At 40.1% G+C, this 26714-nt stretch overlaps 1 protein-coding gene across 1 annotated transcript in view; it reads right to left on the bottom strand.

The window, feature by feature from the left end:
* igf1rb (insulin-like growth factor 1b receptor) overlaps window positions 1-26714 on the bottom strand; it is a 60526-nt gene that overhangs the window by 10293 nt on the left and 23519 nt on the right. The window contains exons 3-12 of the mRNA XM_042218135.1: window positions 8558-8864; window positions 8099-8235; window positions 6913-7057; window positions 5679-5887; window positions 5319-5445; window positions 4536-4771; window positions 2971-3138; window positions 2674-2878; window positions 1092-1396; window positions 853-986 (exon numbers count right to left, since the gene is read on the bottom strand). Of these exons, the coding sequence (XP_042074069.1) occupies window positions 853-986; window positions 1092-1396; window positions 2674-2878; window positions 2971-3138; window positions 4536-4771; window positions 5319-5445; window positions 5679-5887; window positions 6913-7057; window positions 8099-8235; window positions 8558-8864 (1973 nt within the window). The remainder of the gene's footprint in view (window positions 1-852; window positions 987-1091; window positions 1397-2673; window positions 2879-2970; window positions 3139-4535; window positions 4772-5318; window positions 5446-5678; window positions 5888-6912; window positions 7058-8098; window positions 8236-8557; window positions 8865-26714) is intronic.

Raw genomic sequence — 26714 nt, 5'->3', positions numbered from 1 at the left:
CACACACACACACACACACACACACACACACACACACACACACACACACACACACACACACACAGAAAAGAGAGCTTATTATGGAGTAAGTTTTACTAAATCCAAATCAAACATCCAAGGGCCTGCTGTTTTTAATTTGTACTGTGCAATAAATAGTAAGGACAGGGTTTAGGGTGCCAGACCCATTCTGCCTCAAGATGAATAAATAATAAGTCTCATGTCTGGTCAGTGGCGTATTTGATTGGTTAGCATGTACTTCTCAGACCCAGCGTTGCCACTGTTTTTATGGCGTTTCTAAAACTTAACTCCTGTTTGTTGGTTCAATCTGTTCTGCATTTAAAATGAGCACATTTTAACATGAGCACACTTCTGCATCACATTCTGTGTGTCAGAACTGACTTCCCAACATTTTCAGAGCATTAGGTTAAACTGAAATTCTGTGTTGTGCAGTGAAGACTAAAGGAACAGTGAGCATTTGTTTTTCATTAAAGGGAAAATGAGAGATTATGGCGTTGACTTTGACACTTGAAAACGTGAAATGGCTCTAGCTAAATGACTGGCAGACAGTCAGACTGGGTAACATAAAAATCTCTTCTTTAAAGCTCATTTTTATAGACTTGCTTTGATGTCACATCCCTTTTTTGTTTTTCTTTTGTGTTTTTTGTTTGCTATTAGCATCTGTCCCCTTTGCTTTAATGTACTTTGTGAACTTCCTGCCAGTCTTAAAAGTTATCAGTATTATAAGTATTACTTCAGATTAATCACTTCATACAGAGGAGAAGATGATCTACGAGCAAAAAGAATTCTGAATAAACTACTGAATTTACTGGAAACAAAGGCAGTTTGTCCTACCTCAGCACCCAGTTTAAACTTGATCTCATACATGAGGATAAGTCCGTTGGGACGAGGCGGCGTCGGCCAACGCAGAAACACCCAGTCCTCGTGGCCTTCCCAGGTCACTGGACCCGGGATGTCATCGGCTTTTTCTGGTAAAATCACAGCCAGAGTTTAATTACAATGGGTATCAAAGAAATCACAGCGTGGTCATGTGTGTCCCAGTTGCCTGTAATGTTTCAAAACAAATTGCTGACCTGCAGGCTTGGTTCTGGAGAAGACAAACTCCGCTGCACTGCAACGTACGACCTGTCGATTGCACGCATGAACATCGATGCGGTAAACCGTAAAAGGCTGCAAGCCAGAGATCTGCAGCTCACGTTCTGTCACTGATTGCTCAATGAATTCAAATTCTTGGTCTGCCGGATCCTGTTCGGGGGTGCTGCTGTTGCCAGCGGCTTGAAGAGGAGGGGCACTGCTACTGTTGCCGTGCAGGTGGTTGCGGCGGGAGTGAGTAGAGTTGGCGATGCCAAACAGATCTCTGCGGCGACGATCTGCTGGCCTGAAAAGTAGAGTCAGAGGAGAAATTCTAAGTGTGAAACAGGTGCATTTTAAGTGACATTAAGCCCAACCTGTGTACAACAAGCCAATTTTTCATACTTTGGAGCAAGATGTGAAACACTGCGGTAAACCACAAGACGCTGAAACCTGTCTGTCTCCTTTGTTGTTTACTTCTTAGCTCTTTAGGTTTGTGCTGATTCCAGAGTTACTGGAATACTTTGCTCAAACTTGACGTTTTAAGTGATCTGTTTTGTTTTTGTTGCCACTTGGCTTTTGGTTCAGCAGCTCGGATGAAGCATGGTAGGAACACTGTAAACAGAATTACTGAACAGCTCAGTTAATTTTCTAGTTACTAAACTCTTACAGGCAAAGCACACAGTATGTGCCGAAATGTGATATATCAGACCCACTAACACAGCTGAGCAACAAGAGATTACCAAGTAGTTTCCCGCATGTGCCTTTATTTCATAATATTTAATTGGATGGAATACCAGACAATGTTATTGCCATGGTTTTGTCTCAACCAGAATGAAATGTGGACACCTTTTAAATGGCTTTTGAAAATGTATCCTCAATTATATTTCGTCTAACACCAAGAAAGAAATGTTTTCTTTGGCTAATTATAGTTAAACAGTTCCAGCCAATCCGTAAAAGACTCTGGTAGGCGTGTAATGATCACATCAGCAGAGTTTACAGATACTGTCCCATTCATGTTGGTTTGCACACATCTGTTAAAGGTAAGCTCAAAACTAAGTGCAGAATATATGATGACACTTGATGTTTATCTTTAGATGGAAGTACACAAATCCCTTTATTCTGGCCTGGCAAAACACACCGAGGACTAATTATTCCCAATGGACTTGCACATGTGTGTTGAGACATAAAGAAATAATGTGATGCAGATGTCCGAAGTGCAATGCAGCAGGGTGACTACCTATCACTATCCAAATCAAACAGAAGCTGAGCCACTATGCAGGGAAATGAAGAAAAAGTAAATACATTTGTAGGGAAATTTCAAGAAGGATAAAAAAATATAAAGACTGAATTATCACTCCTCATTAGGCTATGTTCTTGTAACTGCTATGCATAATTATACTGTATAATGACTAAAGACCAAAGGAAGAAACTGATCTCTGTTTTGCTAACCTGAAAAATTACTCAAATTGTGCATGCATAGATATTTGGTTAGTTCACATAGGGGTAAAAATCAAGTTAAATGTTGCCGTAGCTACACAACGGCTGTGCCACATGGAGAAATAACGATCTTGGGTTAATCACCTTGGTGTGAAAATGGAGTTGTGCAGGAAGTTTTCAAAGACTTTTCGGTAAGAGGCGTCAGCAGCTTCAGCCTCCAGGTCTTCCACTGATTTGGGGCAGGGACAACAGCCTTTACCTGCCCCATCTGGATTTAGTTTAGTCGGCTTTGTCTCCTCTTCCTGGTCTCCCACCCCTATGGCAGCGATCCTAATGGGAATCTTCAACTCTGCAGGAGAAAGAGAAAGATTTGTAGTCCGTTTGTGACTTAATTATTAGCAGCAGTGGTGGCAATGGAAGTTTATGCCTGTGCGTGTGTACCTTTGGAGCAATAATTGTGCTGATAGAGCTCTCGGTCTTCCGCTTGCTGCTGCCATCTTACCAAGTAGTACGTCTGGTTGCCATTCGCTGAGACAGGGGGCGACCAGCGTACCACCAGTTGAGTGGATGAGTTGGAGTACGCTCGCACATCCTGAGGCATGGAGGGTGCTGAGAAGCACAGAGGCATAAACTGATTTCTAACAACTTTTGAGTAAACTCTTTTCTCCTTCAGGCTGCCAGTGCAGATGTGATCGTCTGACATCACAGTGCTGCTATGTCTTTACACTGCAGCTGGACTTATTTAAAGCAGCCTTCCATTTCATCTAATTACTGCAGTATATTACAGTTTGTTTAAATCAGATTTTCTCCATCTCTTTGACTTGCAGCTGTGTTTATTTCAAACAGTCTTCCTCTCCATCTCCTTACAGTATGTTTGGATAAAATCCAGAAATGCTTTAATTCTGACAGAGAAATAATCCACTTCTATTTGCAAAACAAGTAGCAACTAAGCATATGCTGTACGGTGGTTTTAAGGTATACCAAACCATTTAGTATAAAAATATACTCCAAGGATATGATTTTCAGTAACATCACAGTTGTTTGCTACTTTTGTTAAACTAATAAGGGAAATAAAGCAGTTGCTAATTCAAACCACCAGAGGTCAGTGACAGTATGGCAGCAGCCAAACAGTAAGGCCAGAAAGCCAGCTGAAAACAATGCTATGCATTGGTGGGGATACAGTAATGCCCCTTTGGGATTGTTTAGGCCGAACGATAGAGGGGAGTCGAACAACACATATAAAGCTACAATGCAGTGGTGGTGAAAACATGGCCACAGCAGGATACCTGCAATTCTGCAACTAAAGATATGGACAAGGTAAATATGTTTTTTTGGTTTTTTTGACTGATTAGTTTACGATTAGCTTTGGCACTAAAACCAAATGATGAATCTTTATTTTTGGGTTGGGTTAAACGGCACCAGTTGTAGTTTGCACGGTTGCCTCATGGCAAGAAGCTTCCTGGTTAGATTGTGCTGTTTGCTTGTGTTCCCTGTGCGCATGTTGGTTCTCCCTGCATATTCTGGTTTCCTCCCACAGTCCAAAGATGTACGTGTTAGATTAATCGGCGATTCTAAATTGATCGTAGGAATTAATGGTTGTGTGTCACTCTGTGCTGGCCTTAGGATGGACTGGTGACCTGTCCAGGGTATACACTGCCCTGGACAGATGGTTTTGAAATAGATAACACACTGAAGAATAAAGCAGTATATGAACGTGTGGGTGAAAATGGGGTTTGCAGTGTCTAGCACTGAGAAGTTAGTAACACCAGAAAAGTGCTACATAAATGTCATTTTATTTAAATTTCCTTCCCATTTCAGCTGCTTATGTTGAATGAAAACAAAGGCATTACTTGGGGATATTTAGTGTCGGCTTAGTCAAACAACAATTTTGCTCTTTAACTCCCTGGTTATTCTAACGAACAAAAAAGTACTTTCTCCACTTTTAGAGAGAAGAAAGTACAGACTGTAAGAGACTAACTTTTGATCTGTGCTGTTGTGGTGTTTACCTGAGGGGCTGGTGCGGATGTAGACCACCTTGCTCTTGGCTCCTGGCATGTGTCTATCCTCCACTGTGAGTGTGATAGCTTTAACAAAGATAGCATATTGTGTCCACGGCTTCAGGTTGGACAGAAGAACTCCAGGATCTGACTCCTTGTCAGGCCTCAGCTCCACATCCACCATATTCCAGCTGTTGGAGCCACAGCCATCCTGTCCCTCAAACTCTGTGATGTTCTGGTAGGGCCTGGAAGAAAAGGGCGAATTATTAATTTATTACTGTACATCTATTTAATTCATGTGTTTTTTATTACACAAATGAAGAATGTCAGCAAAACACAAAAATCTCATCTTCCTCAAAATAATAGTTAACACAGACAGAAAGACCACATTTCCATCGTGTTTTTTACTTTGCTGTATTTGTTTGTTGCCTGGCCCACCATTTTTAATACATCATGTCTTTGCATCAGTTTTTCCCCTCATTCTTCTGCAACGATTTAACACTTAAATGTCCACTTAAAGTCAGCTCCTAATATTCGCCCAATAGTTGTGGCTGGAAAACCATTAAGTGAGATTTCCTATTGCTGATTCTCTGGACATTTGTGAAACTACGTACCAAGTTAATATAAAACTTGATTAAGGTAAAATTTCCTGTATTTAAAGTCCTGTTAATGTTTCTGAAACCTAACCTCTGACAGTTAACTTAAAACATGTTGGCTGATAAAGTGGTGGGATTAAGATTCAGCTCAGTAACACTCAGCCTGCAGATAAACTAAAATAAACAAAAAACATACGCTTCCTTGTAGTAGACAATGAAGCTGATGAGGTCTCTGTAGTCAGGGGGCCGGTAGCGCTGCCATGTCAGCTTGATCCTTGTGCTGCTGGTGCTGTTAGACTTAAATTTCAGAATAGTGCTTTCACCTATGGTTGGAGCAAGGAGGGGGAAAAAAGCGCTTCAGTATGTGTGCATTAATATGCAGCAATTAGTGTTGACAGAGTGGCGCAGTAAATACTGACGTAAGAAGCAGAACAGCATCACGCTCAAAAGAGGTGTTTGCAAACTTCTAGTAAACTAGAGTAACTTCAGCACATGAACTGGACATAGCAATTTAAATGTTTGTGGTTTTCAAACTGAAGCTCATTTTGACCCTTACAGCTGGCTCTGTCGCCGTTGTTTCGGAAATCACTCTCATCAAAGCGGGCCTGGATGCCTGTTTTGTTCCACATTTTGCGGATCTCGGACATGCACAGCTTAGGGTTGGCTCTGAAGAACAGCTTTCCTGTTTTGATGGTCAGATTGTGCTGCTTCCAGTCCCAAAGATACTGTAACTGTTGGTTGTCGAATGCAGAGAAGGCATACATGCTAGAGGGCAGAAAGAGGAGGAGATGAATGGATTACAGTCATCAATATGCTGCTTCGTTCTACATTCATTCGTGTATGTTTATCTATGAGTGTATTGTGTGTATAGTGATTCATGCTAGGCTGAGAGCCAACTTTCCCACCAAGGTTAAGGCCTTATTTTCAGCACGTAATGGAAAACTACACAACATATCCACTAGTGACTTGTCTATTAGGGGAAGCTATGCTAATTGAACAAAATGTAGCTATTTTACTCTTCTCGGTAGATCTCTCTTCTAGCTGGAGGTTTAATGACCCAGTTAGACAGCAGAGGGACTGCTTGACAGCAGGATAAAAATCACCTGGCAAATCCGATTAACCAGGGGCTGACATTTTTTTTGTGTGCTGGAGAGGAGGTTTTTTTTTATGATTCTCTGGGTAACACCCAGACATCAAGGAATGACTGTAATGTGGGCCTTGGGACAGTAAGATTCCTGTGAACACAAACAGATGGAAGAGGGAAACGAAGGCCTCTCAATGACCCTGAGAGAACCTTTCCTGGGACTGTTGGAGGTCATACCTCATTCACAAACAAATAACAAACAACTGCACTTGTTCAAGTTTTGTTGAACTTTTTTCACTAAAGATTGAACATCTTGAGGATGTTGGATCACATCATTCTTATATATTAGCTGAAAATGTAGTTACTCAAGAGTTGTGTTTGTTGAGCACTAATTTTTTTGTGGTTCATAGAGTTTTCAAAAGTAAAATGAGAGAGAGAGAACCACTTTTACCTTTACCTTACACTATAAAGCACCTTGAGGCAATGTTTACTGTGAAGTGGCACTAAACTAATAAAACAGAATTGAATAAATGAATAGAACTAATTAATATTCAGGTGAATCCTTGAGAAAAGTACATGAGAAGAAATGAGCTCAGAGTGTCCCAATGCACAAACATCCGTCTTCACTGTAAGGCATTGAGATTAAAACCTTGGCTGTATGTTTATCCACGTAGAGAAGTGTGTGTGTGTGTGTGTGTGTTCTTACTCTTCATGGAGGTTTTCTCCATCAATGTATCTCAGGCTCCGAAGGAATGCAAGGGAGCTCAGTGTGTGCGAGTGTATGATCCGTACGTAACCAGTCACCCTTTGGATCAGACCTGTGAAACTTTCCAGCTCTGCCACCATGTTATCTAAACACACAGACCGTCACAAACACATTCATTTATCTATTGATGCATTTTACCCTTTAGTACTTCATTGCTGGCTTAAAGAGGACTTATTATCATTTTACGCATTTCCTGTCATATATATGCTGTTACAATGATGGATGCTAATTTTTAAACACGGCTAAAATTTCAGCATGTGTACAAGCAATCACCATGAGTGAAAACTATGAAATATAAAATGGGCTAAATGCTCCATTTCAGACGGTTGACTCTATACTGTGTGAAAGTAAGCAGATATATGTAATATGTTTATCTTAGGCACATGGCCAGGACTTATTCCTGGAACAAAATGGACCTTCAGACATATGACTAAACAAGTGTGTTTCATCCAAAAGGTCTGTAGAACCTAATTAACAGAGGTATCAACATTTTCCTGTCATTTCTGGCCTTATGATAATCATAAATGCATTAAGCTTGAGAACATTAAGCCCCGCTTACAAAAAAACAAACCTGGTTATTTTTCTTTGTTTAAAGTTTAAAACTGCTTTGGAGTGTGCCAGCATTTTTCATATGGGTTAAACCCTGAGACTCTGGCTGTGAGCACAAAAGCTCCACCCACCTACTATTTGCAAACCTTCTATTTATGAAGGGAAGCCAATAAGAGCAAAGGTAGCTTAAAGGTAGGGACAGGGGAACTGAACCAGGTTGTTTCAGTCAGTAGATTAAATCACAGGCTGCACAAAGGCCCAAGAGGAGACAAATAAGGATTATTTTGAACTGGAAATTACCTTGTTACTGTAAAATAATGTTATTATAGAACCATTTTTAAACTGTTGTAATCCATGACGACAGCTTTCCTGAATGCACAATGAAATATATTGAAATTGTTGAGTTCTCATGTGACTTTCTCAAGTAGCAAAATCTGTGATAACTTCTTTTTGCGTCTGATTTAACGGTGTGAATATAACAGATCTTCATAATGTTCTACACCAGCTCCTCAGGCCTCCCTCACAAAGAAATGCGAGTATTAACAGTCGTATTGCTGTGTTACACCGCAGTACTTACGGCCTCTGCGGATGTTGATTTGCAGGTGGCCTTTGATAACAGTGCAGCCTTTGAGAGACTGAGCAGCAGTCATGGAGTCGATGACCTTCCCATCACATACTTTATCACACAGACCATCACAAGCTGTGCAAAACATACTGGAGACAGACAGAGAGAAAGGCAGGAGACAGTGAATGTACAGCGGCGTTCTTGACAGGCATCTATTTGCCAAACTGGTTTAGCGGGGTTTTCTTTCTTTCTTTTTTAAAATTTCTGTCCCTGAAAGATTTGACGTCAACATTTCACAGAAGCAGCCAAAGCATGTCTAGGTGAAATTCCTCGGCATGCTTAACGGCCTTCACTATTTGGAAGGCCATACAGAGACTATGATGGAACTAAATTCAATATTAGCAAAGCAACAATAAGCAACAATAAGGAGGGTGTTAAACCAGGCTAAATTCAGGTTGAACAGCAGCTCACCTGTTTGGTGCAGCACGTGTGTACCCAGATGGACATTCAGGCATGCACTCTCCTCCATGGATAACGTATCTGTCAAGGTCGGTAAATTGGGCTTTGGAGCAAAGCTCGGCACTGATGCAGCTCCAGCCCTCGAACTTGTAGGTGCCTGGGGGGCAGTCAGCCATGCAGCGGCCTTGGTAATAGTAATGCACACATGCAGTACATGCTGTGTCACTATCGGGGACTGTGCAGCTGCCCAGACACTGAGGGTGGCAGCACTCGCCGTCTGCTGTGCACGCTCGCAGTGCACACTTCTCTGGGCACCCCACTGTGGAGACAGAAAGAAAGGGGGGTATTTTAGTCAGACAATTTTCCCCAGAAAATAATAAAAAACAAAACAAAACAAAACATCAGAACATGACATTAATTTTTAGGTACATAGCCTGTAGTTAAAAATTGATTTTCTGCTTTACAAGAATTCAAAGCACTTTTAAGTGTTTCTCATACACCTATCCACACAAACTCAAATACATGATGGCAGTGCTGCTGTGCTATCATCATCTTGCTCAAAGATACTCTGGCCTATGGAGAGGCTGAGGTTCCAACAGCAAACCCTGAGTTGAGTTGATAACATGTTCTATTACTCGAGCCCCAGTGGTCATTTAGTAAAGATGACTACAGATTTAACTGCTCCCTTATACGTTTCCTATGTGAATGTTTTGCACAGACGATGCACATGTAGGTTTGCTGCAGCAGGAAAGATAATCTCACCCTGAAGGCAGACCAAAAAGGTTTTCAAATTTCCAGGTTGTAGCACAATCGTAGAATGCCATGTGCCATTATTATTTACCTGGCACACTTAAAGAACAACGTAAATCTTTTAATCAACATGAAACAAAAAAGCAAACAAACTTCTTAACAAACAATTGTGAAGAAGAAGAAGAAGACCTCATTAAAACCTCAGCCTGGTTTAAAAGCCAAAAAATAAACACTGTGTTTTAAATAACTTTTAAAATAACTCCAGATGTGAAGGGGGAGTGTGTACCACCATTTAGGAGCAGCTACTGCAAAAGGCCAATATCCTCTGTTTTAATTTGGACTTTTAAAAATATTTTTATTTAATATTCTACCGTCACACCATTCAAAATGTAATATTTCGCCCTTAATACCACTACAAACAAGTTAAAATTTTGGAGCAAACAACAACACTGATTTATTCCCACTGATGCAAATCCATATTTAACAACCAAACAGAGCTTGCAGTGAACCTAAAACCATAACACATAAATATAACCAGACAGCCTTCAGTGTGAACATGCCTCTGTTATGACACTACTGGCTTCAGTTCTGAACAAATGATTTGCATTTACCAGTGAATGACTGACAATGCATGCATGCACACCCGCCCAGATTAAAGCTTTTAAATACACCAAGAGCCACATATGAGGTACTCATGCAAGCTGCTTCATATCCAACCAACCACATTTGAATTTTTGTTTTCTTAGTCTTACTATTATAAAAGGCAACCCAACCATGGGGAGCCACAATGCATGTCTCGATCTTGGAAAAATGGGGATTGTTGTGTGAGGAAGAGCATCTACTGTAAAATCTTTGCCAAATCAAACACACAGATTACGAAGAACAAGATTTCCATATCAGATAAGTTGGGGTGACAGAGGAGGATGCTAAGGATAGGGTAAGATTGAGACAGACGATCCACTGTGGCGATCCTTTAAGGAGCAGCCAAAGGAAGTAGTCGTGGTAGTAGTAGTATTCTTAAAATTACAGAATAATTATAATTATAGAATTCTAAAAAGGTGCTTCAGCTGTGCTTTCATCCTTGATCCACTCCGGATTTTCCAGCCAACAGAGCTACAAATAACTCGTCCAGTTGCTGTGGTGTTCCTCTAAATAAGAGGATATTGTAACTGATGACAGGAAAAAGTGACTGAGGAGTTCCAGAAGAAAAACACCATATTGACATGCATATAGAGAGCAGCCACATCTCGTCATGGCCTTTGTCTCTGCGGCGGGGGAATTTAAATGAAGCGTGATAGACAACAAAACACCAAGGCAGCTTATTTGACTAGCTGACACATACCTTTCACCATCACCATCACGCAGCTGAGCAGCAGCAGCCTTTAACCCACCTTTACTGCAGCTCACTGCTCGCTGCTTCAACATGACATAAGCTGATTGGCTCAAACTGACTCTAAACAGTAACGTGTCTGCCACAGAAACAAACACTAACTGCTATGGAAACACTGTAAATCCCTGCTTGAAATTATTTGGTTGTGTGTCCTTTGAGGCATAAACAAAGGGACAGTGATTTCTGAAGCCAAAGAAACTGTAATTTTGATTGTGTCATCCACATAGGTTAGCCAGAGGCTGTTTAAACCAGCACCAAACAACACAAAGTTATAAGAAATGATGTGTTGTTTATAGAATGCTGAGCGATAAAACACTGGAACACGTTTCAACATGCTGCCTCCACCAACTCTGTCAAACAAACCAAAGACAACAGGCCAGAGCAGATGCGTATGGCTACTCCCCTTTATTTATATTTCAATGATTTATCCACAGAGACTTGTTATATTATATTGAAAGATCTGGACACACAGTATAAAGCATTACAAGACAGATCGTAGTGGATGATAGCACAGACTAAAACACAAAAGAAAGATTGAACAGATGGTTTTAACCTGTTTATGTTTGTGCTTAAAGAATAAAGATTAGGAAGTTTGTGTTTGGTTCAGGGGTTAATGCTGCATTAATACAATTTCTGAACAACTCTCAGACACTAAGAAGCAGCAACTTACAAAAGCATACCCACACTGCTGTATTTATTAACTGTTAATCTGCTTTTGGGGCGATCGTGGCTCAAGAGTTGGGAGTTCGCCTTGTAATTGGAAGGTTGCCGGTTCGAGCCCCGGCTTGGACAGTCTCGGTCGTTGTGTCCTTGGGCAAGACACTTCACCCGTTGCCTACTGGTGGTGGTCAGAGGGCCCGGTGGCGCCAGTGTCCGGCAGCCTCGCCTCTGTCAGTGCGCCCCAGGGTGGCTGTGGCTACAATGTAGCTGCCATCACCAGTGTGTGAATGTGTGTGTGAATGGGTGGATGACTGGATATGTAAAGCGCTTTGGGGTCCTTAGGGACTAGAAAAGCGCTATATAAATACAGGCCATTTACCATTTTTGATTTTCTTTAAGTATAAGTAGCAGAAAGAATAGCAAAGGTATTCAGGAAAGAGGAAATCAACCAGTACAGGTCGGCTTTTCTGCTTTAATATGATTAAAAACAGAGTGCCGTAGCAATTGACAAAATTGTTTACTTTTAGATGATCAACCAATCAATTCATTTCAATTTCACATTTGAAATGCACCAAAACTACATTTCAACTGTGAAATTACATTCACTTTGGCAATACCTATTGGTTTGTGAAGTCGTGTTTTAAAGCCTCAACACTAACAGACCTGGTACATAAGATGCCTTCATAAAGTCCATTACACATCATTGTTGTATGTCCAAGTATTGCTATCCACCCCTTATAGTGACAGTTACAGTGATTCAGAAATGGTTGTCATGAGGGAGTTTAAGTCCATTTTAAAGGAACGAGAGGATAACTCTTTCAGTCAGTGTGACCGTTTTAATGATCAGTTGTTGTATATTTTTCACATATTTGTACTCGTTTGTATGGACTGTTGTATTTTCTAATTGTTATGTTGTTATGTGTTGTTTGAGTTTTGATTTTTACTGCCATGATGCCAGAGATTTGAATCTCTGAGATTTTTCTGGATAAATAGAGGATTAATAATAAACATCCAAAAGTGTGGGGGCAATGAAAGACCGGCAGCTCTGCATACAGCAGGAGAGAGGAGGGAGACACTGGAGAATTTATTTACCACGTTCAGAAAGGAAGTACCTTATGCAAAGAGCACTGAATCTTAGATCACATTGTTTAAATGCAATGATAAAAGAGTCAGTCTTCCTTACATGAACATTTAAAACCGTATTAGAGCAAGCTGTTTATTTGTATGTATAAAAGCAGTTAAGAGGCACAGTAGCCTAATATGATGTATTAGATAAAGAGTATTAGGTGTTTCTACAGTAAAGGTAGGGGTCGTTAAAGCAGATGGTCCGGCATATTTGATTTGACACACATTTTACGCATGATGCTCTTCTTGACATAAATCTTCCATTTATCCAAGCTTGGGACGTTCACTAGTAGTACACTAGCTTGTAACCTCCTGAGGCTCGTTTCTCCTCCCAGAATCTAACCAGAGGTCCTTTGCATGCAAAGCAAATGCATTAATCACTACACCAAGCATACACAACTATTCCATGGTGTTGGGGGCCTGCAGATGATGACCAGGCTTTAAAAAGGTTTTGTTCCAGGGTGAAAACCTGCTTATTTTTATTAGAAAGTCGGACATTTTACCGTAATAGTCTATAGGGAGTGACTCACTTTTGGAGCCAGCTTTAAGTGGCCGCTGGAGGAACTGCAATTCTGCATTTGCTTCATTTTTCAGTTCCAGATGCTGCTGCTTGGTTTTTAGATTAGATTAGATGAAACTTTATTAATCCCTCAGGTGCGTTCCCCCAGGAAATTCAGTAATTTCCGTTCAGTTTCAACACGTTTCGACATGAATATCACATTTATTTTTGTTTACAGAATTAGAAATGCGAGACAGAAACAACCAAAAACAACAACAAAAAACAACAACAACAACAACAAAAAACAACAACAACAACAACAGTGACCTACAACTTGCAAAAGCTGCCAACTATTTGTTGTTCAGTTTTGTGATTATGATTTTTACCCTTAACACTACTACCGTTTGTATATTTTGCAAATCCTGCATGACCAAATATTGAATACTGACACCATCTAATACAGAAACCTTTCAGTACACTTGCCTAGCAAATTCCTAATTATAATGTTAACTAGGGCTATTTGATATAACGATATATATCGGAGGACGATATGAAAACGTCTATCGTTTCATTTTATGCTATCGTTTGTTTCGTGGTGTCGCAAAATCAACTGTTTACGGCAATATTTTTTCATCGTTTTGATGGTCACTGTATGATTTCCTGAAGTTCTCTCTTCCTCTTATATTTAATATAAGCACACTTAATTGAGGCCGTTTCAACTTATGCAACACTCGACTCCAGGTACACGAGGCCCAGCTGAAAACACTTCACGCAAGTCGACTGGCCCGAGATTCACAGAATTAGCTGAAAATGTAAAATTTTTGTGATATATATCGTTATCGGGATGATAAATGTCTTATATCGGGATATGAGATTTTGGTCATATCGCACAGCCCTGATGTTAACTTCGAATCAAAAATCAACTACAGAATCCATTTTGTCAGTTATTTTAAGTATCACTGGCTAATTTTTCTTATTTGTCATTTACAGGAACACAGGAAGTTCCTGAAAACTGCTGTCTTTCCCCGATTGGCCAGTGACCATGAGATGACCTTCTAGCCCATCTCCCAACTGACACAAAAGCCAATCAGAACCTTCAGACTGTGTGGTCCCACCAACCATTCAGCAGGCTGTTTGTGCTCAGCAGGAGGAAACGAGCGCTGCATTTCACAGGCACAAAATGTTCTTTCTCTGCTCACAGCGTCTGCCAGTCCCCGAAAACTCCATCTTGCCCTCTGACCTCTTACAATGGGGTGATGTGAGCTGGAAAGGTGTAATTCTGAAATGCAATAATGTACAGCCTGAGGTCCACTGAGGGTTGGGTGAAAAAAAGAGAGAGTCTCTGCTTAAAGTTTGACTCAAGCTGGGGCTTTTTGCATGCAAACCCCTGAACACAACTCCCTGACTGACCAGTGGCGGGAGGTGGAGAGGTCAGTGGGTGCATACAGTAATGCAGATCAGCATTCAGCTGGACATCTGCAACATAAAGCTTCTCACTTTCAATCCCCCTTACTACACATTTAGAGACAGGTTGATGCAGCGCTGCAGTACAAGGCAAGGAAAAGGAAACAGGAAGAGAATGAAAAAGAGAAAGCGTAAAGGAAAGAAAGAAAAACTGCAGGAGGAGGAAGAGATGGGAGCAAGATACAGAGTGTGAAGAAGTGAAGTGGTGAAGTGAAGTAGAAAAGGAAGGAATTTAAGATGGAAATGAAGATGTATATTGCATCTTTTTCACACACACATACACACGTAATGCAGCGTCTGTAATCTACACACCACAAATTAACAGATGAGGAAATGAGATCAAGTTTTTCAGCTACAATTTAGAGATGTCCTCGAAACACATCACAAGCAGGCAACCATTTTGAAAGCTAAAAGGATCAACTCTATTGCGATTTTTCTGTTGCTGTCCAGAACCAGTGGGCTGAGAGGGGCAGCTTTCTTTGGACCCACTCACCCAAACAACAGGAGAAGGGAAGTTGTTGGTCAGTAAATCAAAACGAGAGAGAGGGGGAAAAAATAAAATAAAATGTCCTGCTATCTTGTGTGAAGCAATTTGAGTTTCAGATCACCAGAGAACAATTAATCTTCAAAAATTCCTACCATTTTTAAGCATTACAATTTGTTTTATTTATTAATCTTTTTTCTATCCAACATTAACACCATCCCAAAACATCAGTGATGTAGTAGTTAATGCAGAAACAAAACAAGCCAAAACAATTATTGTAAGGTGGGAAGTACAGAAAAAAGGTGATAAGTTTTCTTGTCATTGGTTGATTATGTTGCACAAATTAATGAGAGTTAAAATCTACTGAGAACAACAAACATGACCTTGACTCTGTGCAAAATTAAATTTCAGTTCATCTAATGATTATTGTGTCAAAGCCTGTCTAACAAAAAAACCGTACACCAAGTAGCCATTCCTGCAAATTATGCACTGTTGGATGACAGATATCTTGCTATCGCCTGAGCTCTTCAGTCCTTCAGTCAAAAGAGCCAGAGAAGATCGAAATGTGATTTTACTTAAAAGTTTTGTTTGTTTGTTTTTTCCTGAATGCAATGTTGGTGATCTACTCTAAACATTTAGCAGACTATTAAACCAAACACTTGAGTTCTTGGTGACCAAGGAATAAAGAAAAGTCAAGTATATGTTCGCTGTGTGGTAATCTGGTTGAATCCTCATTAGCCAGCTGTTCTGAGTGTGTGCTACATATATTTTACTGTGGAAAGTTACCAGACACAGCAGAGATATTGTGTGTGTGTGTGTGTGTGTGTGTGTGTGTCTGTCTTGCTGTACTGGGCTGTATTTGAGTGATGTCAGTATTTCCCCTAACCTCAGAAAGCAAGCTGGTTAATAAAATCATGTAAATTATCATGGAAGTGCAGCTGAAAGGAATAAAACTGCAAAAACAATGAATTAACAGTTTGATCAAAACATGCTGATTGCTGGCAAAGGTGGTTCTCGTTGTTATCACAGCATTTGCATGGGAACAGGTTGTGCTTCATATTCCCATTAACCAGTAAGGATTAGTTTGTTTGTTGGCTTGTTTGTTGGGGGTAATTGAGAGTTAAGTGATGGGATGTCAAAAGTTGTTGTAGGCAGTTGTATAGTTGTTAATGTCCATTCGGGGAAATGGTTTACCTTCTCCACTCCGTCATTATAGAGCATTCTGGCTCTGGGAGAAAGATCACTTGTTGTGCGTCAAAAAGCCAATACAGCGCTTCCAGGGAAACAGAAATACCAGCCCAGTGGGAAGGCTGGCTGGGAAACTCACACTAGTCACCACCCTAATGGCGGGAAAATGTCTGGATTTTTGCCTCTACCCCTCTACTTCACTACAAGTAAATACCACAGGATCAAACAGTACTTCATTTTACATAGCTTGTTGTGCATGCCTGCTAACACTCCTCGGTTTTCCAAATATTTCAAGACCATCTGATCTCAAATTTTATTATGAATGTTAAGGATGCATGCATCAGTAAGCTTCTCATGTTCATAATGGTACCCGAGTTGCCAGATTGTCTATGAAACAGTCTACACACACAATCCACACACTACAGACAATTTCAATCCATCTGTCAGTGTAACCTGGCAACCACCAACCAGACTCAAACACACCATTTGGATACTGATTGAATTAGGTCACTATCTTGGCTATTGTTAGACCATTTCAACTGTCATTACATGCACACACATACAGTATGGCTCAACTCACAACTATTTCATTTAGTAAAGTGGCAGTTGGTAAGATATTCTTCAAATCAAGATTCCAAAACAGAAATGCTGTAAAAACCCAAACAATGCCTCTCTTTCCAACTGCACAAAATTCCAACCACTTTCATACAGCTTGAACATATTGATGAAAATAGTTGCTCGATGCAAATAAAACAAAATAAATGTATGTAGCATAGTGTCACCAAAATCATTTTGCACATCACTGGTGTCCTGTAGGTTATGCTATCTTCATTTGGGAAAACAGACTTTTACCTGTTTATTTTTATTAGGAAAAAAACTGAATTAGGAATACTGAAAACTTAATTGTTATGTTCTCATCAATGACAAATGACTTTAATGGTATAATGAATATCTTTTAACTATTACACTGGAAATAAAATGCTTTTATTCAAATGCAAAACTCTGAAAGCCATACACAACAGCTTCAAAGTGGCCACTGAGAAACTGAGGCAACAGATGTTTCCACACTCACTGTTTTCCTCATTTTTTAGGTTTGGTGTGCGTGCAAGCTGTGTGAATCCAGTGAGCGTGGAAGCATCCCCGCCCTTTCTCTCAAGTTCACACACTCCATGGCCTCCCAGTGTGTTCCAGCACTCAGGCTGAATTGGGAAGAACTTGATGATGTACAGAAAACACAACAATCTCGCTGTGTTTCCAGTCTCATACAAAGCATATTCTGTACTGGCCAGACAGACTGTCAGTGTACAGGTTCAGTCAGTGAATCAGTCATTCAGAAAACCAGCCAGTCAAAAGTCTGTGTGTGCTGTCTACAAAAGCAAGAACAAGGGTCTTGATTCATTCAGCCCATTCACAGCTCTACATGGCTGGCCACTATTGTGCCGTTCATCTTTTGAGTCTCCAAGTAGATAACAGACATCACAACTAGCCATCCAGTGGTCAAGTACAAGAGACCTCCAACACATGTGACAACCTGCCTGTCAGTTCAGTCCGACAAACAGGCTGTTCAAAAAGTGCTTAGCGCCATAGAGGAAAACAATGAAGACAGAGCACGCTATTGACCTTAACAGCTGTGTTTGTGTTTGGGCTGCCGACATCCATTAACCATCAATGGAGTTAGAGTTCCTAGAAATGTTTTAGTTGTGCAACTCTGTAGAGCAATCTTGAGAACATATCTGCCACAAAGACGAGAACTGAAGTGAAGGTACAGTCCATAATCAGTTTGTTTACTTACACAAGTTTACCCAAAACATTACCAGGAAGACTTTGGAAAAACCCAAGGCTTAAAATATAAACAGAAAAATATATTAAAATTTTGTACAAATCTAAACAAAAATGCTTTAAAATTGTTTATTGCTTTAGCTGAAGAAGAGATCTGATGGACTTTGTTTATCCAAAAAACAGGAAAATGTTTGGCTACACTTAAAAAGTCTATTAAACATACCTTCCACAAAGCAGAATATGCTGATAAAAATGCAGTTTTACAAAATAAAAAGCTTCTAAAAAAAATCTAAAAAAAATCAAACAACCCCAAAACAAACAAACCAACTTTGACAGAGCACCATGTAAAATGGAAATAAAATGCATACATTGATGTAATTAGTAATTAAGACATAATGAAATCAAATGGCAGATATTTATTTGATTAATTTAAAACCTAAATAGAATTTGTCTTTGTCGGCTCTTTTGTGAAAAACTCATTCACTCAAAATGAAGAATAACATTTCCAAGTTCCTTTAATGACACCATTCGCTCTGAGTACACACAGATCGGGAGCTTTAATTTGCTCAGGAACAGGAATATTAGACGACATGCTGGATTTCTTCCTCCTCCCTCGCTCCTCCTAGTGAGAGGAGTCCCCCCCACTGGAGATGTGTGGTCTGAAGCTTCCTGTTGATAATTACAGTCTGTTTGAAAGCAAAACACTAAGAGATCATTATTCCTGTTAGCGATAAAAGGCTAAACTGGATTCTCTTTCTAATTCACACTCTCAACAAGAGTGGATTCACACACATCTGTCAAGACTCTACTGAGAAGAATACATTGCATTAAGTGTCTACTTTGCCCATGTGGGTGGTGGTACAGGTTAGAGAAATGGGCCAAAATAAAGAGCTAAAGATTTATTTTGTGTAGCTATGATAAAAACACCTGCAAGATGCACTGGTGAGACGATGAAATACCAAGCAGGAGGCCCACTTTGAAGGCTTATTAGATACAAGGACGACTATTTATTTTTGTTCAAGGCAGGACTGCAGACCTCTGGAAAGTGATTACAGCAGCATTTATTTTTTCCCCCCCAATATCTTTTAAAAACAGCTACCTCCATATTTTGCATAGTTTTGAATGTTACTTTTAGACACTAGACATTTCTAGTGTCTAATGACCATTCCACAGGTATAGCCTATCAATGTGCACACGCAACACAGCTCTGTTCATCCAGTGAACACATCCAGTGTTCACTTCATGTGTGCATTATGATTGATGGGAGAGCACATACCATTTCTTTGTAAAACCTGTTTGGGATGGTCACTAGAGAGAGAGAGAACGTTTTTAAAGAAGGCTTGTGCACAGGCTGTATTACATGGGTGTATGTAAAATCAGGCATGTGTACATAACTGCACAGATGTTCAGATGGTTGGTTAAACGAATTATCAAAGCTAGCTCATTAGGTTCTTCTCCGTAAAATGTTTTTTTTATTGCAAAGTAAGTTTTAACAAATAAATAATTGGGTAATATAACCAGAAGCTTCTCCAGTACATCTTAAACTTTATTTCATCCTCTTAGACTACAGCTGGCAGTTCTCCACCTGCTGCAGGTTCCAGTTGTGGCCCTACTACCAAACCACGTGAAGTCCAAGACAGTTAATTTTGAGTATTTTTTTTAAATCCCTGGAGACTCAGTGTTGTAGTGGACAATGTCATTTGCATTTACGCTTGTGTGCTGGGGTGTGTTCAGCAATCTGCCTTCATGAGTGAAACTAAGATGTTTATGTTGGACATGGAGCTCAATATTGATCAACAGTTAACTTTGTGGAAAGGAGAAAATATTTCAGGGTCAACTCTGAGTCTACACTTAGACTGTTTAAGCTATGAAACCAAGAAAACCAACATCTGTCTACATCGACAGAATACTAGCTTTTTATATTATTATAGTAAGCGGGCTTCATACAATTACAACCTGTTACATTTTTTCCACAGAGGTGTTATCCTTGTGTAAATAAACATACTGTGTTTACATACCCCTCGAGCTTGTTGAGGTCTGTGTCGATATGTGTAGTTACATTTCATAGGAAGTGCATACCAAACTATATAGGTTTTAGGGCTACACCTTAGCTATGACTTAGATTTAATACAACACTGTGAAGTGAGTAAGCCCATTAAACAATCAGACAAGAACTAAATGACACCAATGACCATCACAACAGTAACCTGACCAGGGAGACAACTGGAACGGAAAACATGACACAGGAAGGGATAGAGTTAGCATGGTAGAAATGACTGATCGTTTAAAATAAGACACGGGGACTGCCCACTTGTATTTTCCATCACGGATTCTGTTGGGCAGGCATCAATATACCTGACTAACCTGCTGAACTGAAGTTTTTTTCCCACAGGAAACACTGCTTTTTGGTGTAACACACCATTCTAATTCGAGGATTGGCACATAAGCAGTGGGCGATCGTGGCTCAAGAGTTGGGAGTTCGCCTTGTAATCGGAAGGTTGCCGGTTCGAGCCCCGGCTCGGACAGTCTCGGTCGTTGTGTCCTTGGGCAAGACACTTCAGCCGTTGCCTACTGGTGGTGGTCAGAGGGCCCGGTGGCGCCAGTGTCCGGCAGCCTCGCCTCTGTCAGTGCGCCCCAGTGTGGCTGTGGCTACAATGTAGCTTGCCATCACCAGTGTGTGAATGTGTGTGAATGGGTGGATGACTGGATATGTAAAGCGCTTTGGGGTCCTTAGGGACTAGTAAAGCGCTATATAAATACAGGCCATTTACCATTTAAATAATGTCTTTAATATAATTTTTTAATTTTAAGATTATCAAGTTCTATCAAGACATAGCAACACAATAACCCGTAAACAATGGCTGCTGGCAGAACAAATGATAATGACATTCCTTGCAATTACTAAATAACATCAGAAAAATAGTCAGTTAAAGGTAGTCTAAAGAGAGCCAACCGTTAACCTTGTGACTCTTGTTGAAAAAAGTTAAATAAATAAGTACAAGGCAAGTACAGACAAAAGGAATTCCTGGCATCCCTCTGTTGACTGACCTGAGAAGCACAAAGCCAATCCCCTTTGGTCCCCCAAAGGGCACACAATAACAGAGGATCTATCACATTAGTCTCTTGGTACCTGGAGTTTCACGATAAATTCAGATTAGGATGGATATTGCAGATTACAGATGCAGAGGAAAAAATAGTTTTACAGAAGTAACAACTGACACAATAGGAGTCTGCCACTTCTGGGAGTTATGTCTAGGTCAAACAAGCCTGCTGAAACCTTAGCCTCAGAAGATTTGGCCTTAGCACATAGTTTACATGCCAACCTTTCAAGAAACTACTCACTGTGTGAAAAGGGAAGAGAATAAGGGTTTGTACCCATTATGAAACAACTAAAGATTAACTCAAAATTTCACTGTAAATACTGAAGATAAAACACTAAGGACATAGAATAACAAAATAATAACTGAAATGATCTCACTGAAAAGTGTTATAAAATATGTGAAGAAATCAACAAATAAATAGTTATGTTATGTCAGTTAGTCAAGTGGTGAGGAGGGCTGATATTTCAGAACTGACTGAAAACCTGATAAAATATCACATCAATGCAGGTCATGCCTAAATTCTCAAAAGTGTGTTATGAAAAGCTAAAAGCCTTTAAAACAGGACAGGCAGTACAATTTTAAAACAAAATGACTGGGGAAAAAAAAAAGTATCTGCATGTGCCATTTTAAATTTTACTATTAATGTTTGAATTGTTCAATTGCAGGCTGCTTGCACAAAAAAGACACCACTTATCCGGTTAAGCTGCGACAACAAACGATACTGCATACAGTTCAGGTGTTAGCTGCACAGCAAGTCGGTTTACTTTGCATAAGGGTGGAGTCGCATGTTGAGTCACCCAAGGCGGTGACACGTGTTGATAAGCAACAAGGTTAAAAAATATTAAATTACAAAAACAGTGTAAGAGTGTCCGTAATCTAATGCTATACAAGAAACAAATGTTATGCCACTGAATTAACTTTATCTCACTCTACTCACAAGCTGGGCAGTGATATTGATATGTGCCAGACTGCTGTACACATTCAAACTCTACGTGCCCTTCAGTTCAAAAGATCAACATAACATAGTATATTTAAAGTTAAATATTTAAAGCTTATATGTCATTTGCAGAACAACTGCAGTAAAAATACACGAAGCGTGCTCTTTATATTTTATGTCATCCGTTTTCTGATATTCTTTTTTTCCCAGCTTTCCTCCTTGACCAAGTTTAATTTAATTCTCTAACACATAAATCGTGTCCTTAAGAACTGCTATCAAGCGGGAAAAGAAAGTAAAAGCCTGGGTATTTTCGGTTTGGAAACTGCAGTATGCTTACTGGAATGCATGCAGAGTCCAGCTGGATGAGTGCAATATTGTTTTGGTCAAGCTTTTGAATTGTTTGGCTTCTCATAATTCAATGCACTGAGAAGATATTAGGGGAAATTTGAGCGCGTTTACAAGAATGAGGTGGATAGACAACCATAAAATGGCTCTCGCTACAGCTGTCACCAACACAAAGGCATTAAAAAAAATCAAAAATACTTGGGGTTGAATTTTTTGGCCTAGTTCCCCAGCACATTGTATTAAAACTGAACGTAGTCTTTACTAGCAAAGTAAATGTACAAACAAATGGAATTTAACTCCAGGTCTAGTGCCATCCCACTTACAAACAATGTAACCATATGTAGGAGTGCCGCTCAATCAGTGAAACTGGAAAAACACTTCATTAATGCCGTCCATCTATCTATTTACATGCAAACAGAAATACATAATAGAAGCAGCAAGATCTATAGTTCGTATAAGTAAATATGCCGACATCCTGGTATGTATCGTGTCCACATGGCCATTACTACTATACAAACCAGGAATGTTTTTAACCCTAAACGTTATATTTCACTGTTTCTCCTCTTAACAATGCGCCTTTTTGTGGGAAAATGCCAAAATAGGGGAAAGAAACAAGGATTCGTCTTTGCTGGGTCTCTTTCATCAAGCTTGCTGTTTTGTTTTGTTTTTTTAATTATTTCTCGACCTACAGAGCGAAACAGAAAAATCAATGTAAAACAATGTCTTTTTTTCAAAGTTCTCAAACCTCTTAAATAGTAAATTTTTCGGAGTTCAAAAACTTCCATTTAATGAGTGGATGCACAAACATGTCAGAAGAGATTCAAAATCTGAAAAGTTTCTTAATTCCTAATTCTGCTGGCAAGAACCACCAGGCGCGCACGCCCTCCCCACACACAGAGCATCAGAAGGAGTTGTCCACATTCCTGATTCTTTGTGTTTATGGGTTTGTGTGTTTGGCGAGGGAAGACAGAAATATCCCTGGAATTTGATGGAAAGGATGAAGGAGGCCGAGTATAAGATTCCCATTCACCTTGTGGCATCCTGGTCTGTTTGGCTGTGCTAAGGACCAACAGCGATTCTCTGACAGCCTTAAAACAGGCTGAAAAGTTTCATCACAACCAGAATGCTTTTTTGCCAAGCTTTCTCCGATAAGCACACCTAATGAGATCAGAGAAACGATGGCATGTGGTTTAATATTAATACTCTTCCATTGATTGCTCTTTTTACTTTAAACTGATACCTTGCTAGACTGGATAAGACCTGGTCACCGGCCCCTTGCCTGTCATACAAAAATGCATTAGGAAGGAGCTTCAAGTCACATCACGAGTGTCACCATACAGATTGTTTATATTTTTTTTCCCCACGAGTGTTCTTTGCCAGCTTTGAATTCACGAACAAGACCTGAGACCCTGGTCACACCGCTCATCCAAAGCTAACGGTGTTAACAGAACACAATTAAAGGCCACATAATTACAGTAGGCACTAAAACACAGCCAAACCAGCAATGTTCTCTTCCAGGAATTCCAGGGATGGGTGTGTCCGTTCACTAAAAGCAGTCATGGATGTGCCTGGTTTACAAAGCAGCCCCTATAATTACCAGCCCTGACAGCCTCCGGGTTCTGGGTCAGGGTAAGGGGTGCATAAGTAGTCGTGCATCATTTTTGTTTTGGTGATCAGTTACTGCTTTTTTCCTCCTCTTACTGCTATTGCTGGACAGAATAACCTTAGTAGTACTGGCTCTCTAATTTAATGGTCTTTCTTTATTTTCATGATTATTTACATAACTCAAAACATGTTTTATATTTTACATTCTTCAAAATAGCCGCCCTTTGCTTTTATTACAGCTTTGCACACTCTTGGCATTCTCTTGATGAGCTTCATGAGGTAGTCACCTGAAATGGTTTCCCAACAGTCTTGAAGGAGTTCCCAGAGATGTTGAGCACTTGTTAACCCTTGTGCGTTCACTCCTCGGTCCATCTCATCCGAAAACATCTGTTGGGTCAGATGACTGTGGAGGCCAGGCCATCTGGCGCAGCACTTCATCACGCTACCTTCTTGGTAAATGCCCTTACACAGCCTGGAGGTGTGTTTGGGGTCATTGTCGTGTTGAAAAAGAAGCGGATGGGATGGCATGTCACTGCAGGATGTTGTGGTAGACATGCTGGTTCAGTGTGCCTTCAATTTTGAATAAATCCCCAACAGCGTCACCAGCAAAGCACCCTGACACCATCACACGTCCTCCTCCATGCTTCACAGTGGAAACCATGTATGTAGAGACCATCTGTTCACCTTTTCTGCGTCGCATAAAGAGACAGCAGGTGAAACCAAAGAGCTCAAATTTGAACTCATCAGACCAAAGCGCAGATTTCCAATGTTCTGATGTCCATACCTTGGGTTTCTTGGCCCAAACAAATCTCTTCTGCTTGTTGCTTTATAGGCCATCAAGGCCTGATTCGCACAGTCTCCTCTGAACAGTTGATGTAGAGATGTGTCTGCTACTGGAATTCTGTGTGGCATTTATCTGGGGTCTAATCTGAGATGCTGTTAACTTGTGATTTCTAAGGCTGGTGACTCGGATACATTTATCTTCAGCAGGAGAGGTGACTCTTGGTCTTCTTTTCTTGGGGTGGTCCTCATGTGAGCCAGTTTCATTGTAGAGTTTGATGGTTTTTGTGACTGCATTTCGAGACACATTCAAAGTTTTAGCAATTTTTCCAGCTGACTGACCTTCAGTTCTTAAAGTAATGATGGACTGTCATTTCTCTTTTCTTAACTTATTGGTTCTTGCCATAATTTGAATTCTAACAGTTGTCAAATAGGGCTGTCAGCTGCCACAACTGATGATTTGAGCCCATGAAGAAGGCAAGAAATTCCACATATGAACCCTGACAAGGGACACCCGTGAAGTGAAAACTATTTCGGGTGACTACATCATAAACTTATTGAGAGAAGGCCAAGGGTTTGCAGTGCTGTCAACAAAGCAAAGGGTGGCTGCTTTGAGGAATACAAAAAAATAAGACATATTCAGAGACTATTTATCAATTTTTTCTTTGCTATTCTACATACCTTGCTTCATATATTATATGTCTTCAGTATGTGTTTACAACATAGAAAGTAGTAAATATAAATACATATAAATAGGGAGCATATCACAATGAATATGAGACAACTATGAGATTGCTATGTGCTGACAAAATGGAAAACAACAGGTGATCTGATCGAAATTGAAAGGTAGGCTGGCCACAAGAATGACCTGCCAATCAACAATCAGTGTCAGTGTCTGGTATATGACAGATGTTCAAATTCAGCAAGAAGGGTCTAGACAAAGCCCCAGGGTTACCTTTCCAGATATGTGGCTCCCAACTGTGGTAGGGAGATATCTAGTTTTAGGCTTAGTGACTTTACTCTAAGCTGCCCCATAGCTCGCAACCAGCCATTGCTGTCCGGACCAAGCTTGCAGTGATGAAACAGTAGAGGAGGGCAAGCTTTACTTCTGCTTGGGATTACTACATATAAATATACATGTTAAACCATGGGCCAGCACAGACACTTTATGGTTGATGAACTGGGACAAATATAAGTGTCTAAAACAATAGTTTGGTCGATGGCTATTTTTTTACAAAAAAAAAAAAAAATTGTTATTATCTACTTATTCCCTTTTGTGCCAGAGAAGTAAAAGGAATGGGTAGTCAACACCCCTGGCCCGCTGATATGTGTGGCTGTGATGCTACTGCAGGAAATTCAATGATTGGCAGATGCAGCCCACAGATTCCGTACACTATTTTTTCCCCCAACAGAAATTACCCAAACCTCTGCTAACAACACTACACAATAATCATTTCTCAAGCCTGATGAAATGCGGGCTGGTTTTCAAATCAAGGCAGAACTGGCTCCAGACTAGCAACCCCCAATAGTACCATGAGGGTGGAGAAGAAGCAATGGAGAGCTGCTCACTTAACCAAACAAGAATCTATGTCCCACACAGGTTACCCACACAAGCACCTTCCTGAATGAGAAGACAGTAACATGACCTATGATAGAGTTAACCTTCAGTAAAAGGTTGTTTTTTTGATACTTTTTGCAGGGTTTTTCTTTTTTTGTTTATTACTTTTTTTGGTCTTTTAAATCACCAAATCTGAAATATGATGTCGGAGAAAATTCAAAGTAAAAATATAAAAGTAAACAGATTTAAAAAAATAACCAATAATAAATAAAATTTAGTGTCTCCCAGAAGCCAAAGAGCACCTTAAGTTCTGAAACCCTTGCACAAGCCCTGACTACCACATTTTCCTATATACCTTCTAAATTATATTTATTTACTACACATTTACCTGCCTTATAAAGCTCTATATAATTGAGGCATTTTGGTCCAACAAGGGTTTTTTGCTTTTGCAGTTGCAAAACAGAGCAAGACTCAAAATCACTCTGTTTCACTGGTTTTCAATGA

The sequence above is a fragment of the Haplochromis burtoni genome, unplaced genomic scaffold (genome assembly GCF_018398535.1).
Source record: "Haplochromis burtoni strain Fernald_Lab_line unplaced genomic scaffold, NCSU_Asbu1 Contig_2, whole genome shotgun sequence".
In the NCBI taxonomy this organism is placed as follows: domain Eukaryota; kingdom Metazoa; phylum Chordata; class Actinopteri; order Cichliformes; family Cichlidae; genus Haplochromis; species Haplochromis burtoni.
Note: the sequence above shows the minus strand (reverse complement) of the source record. Positions and strands in the feature narration are given on the sequence as shown.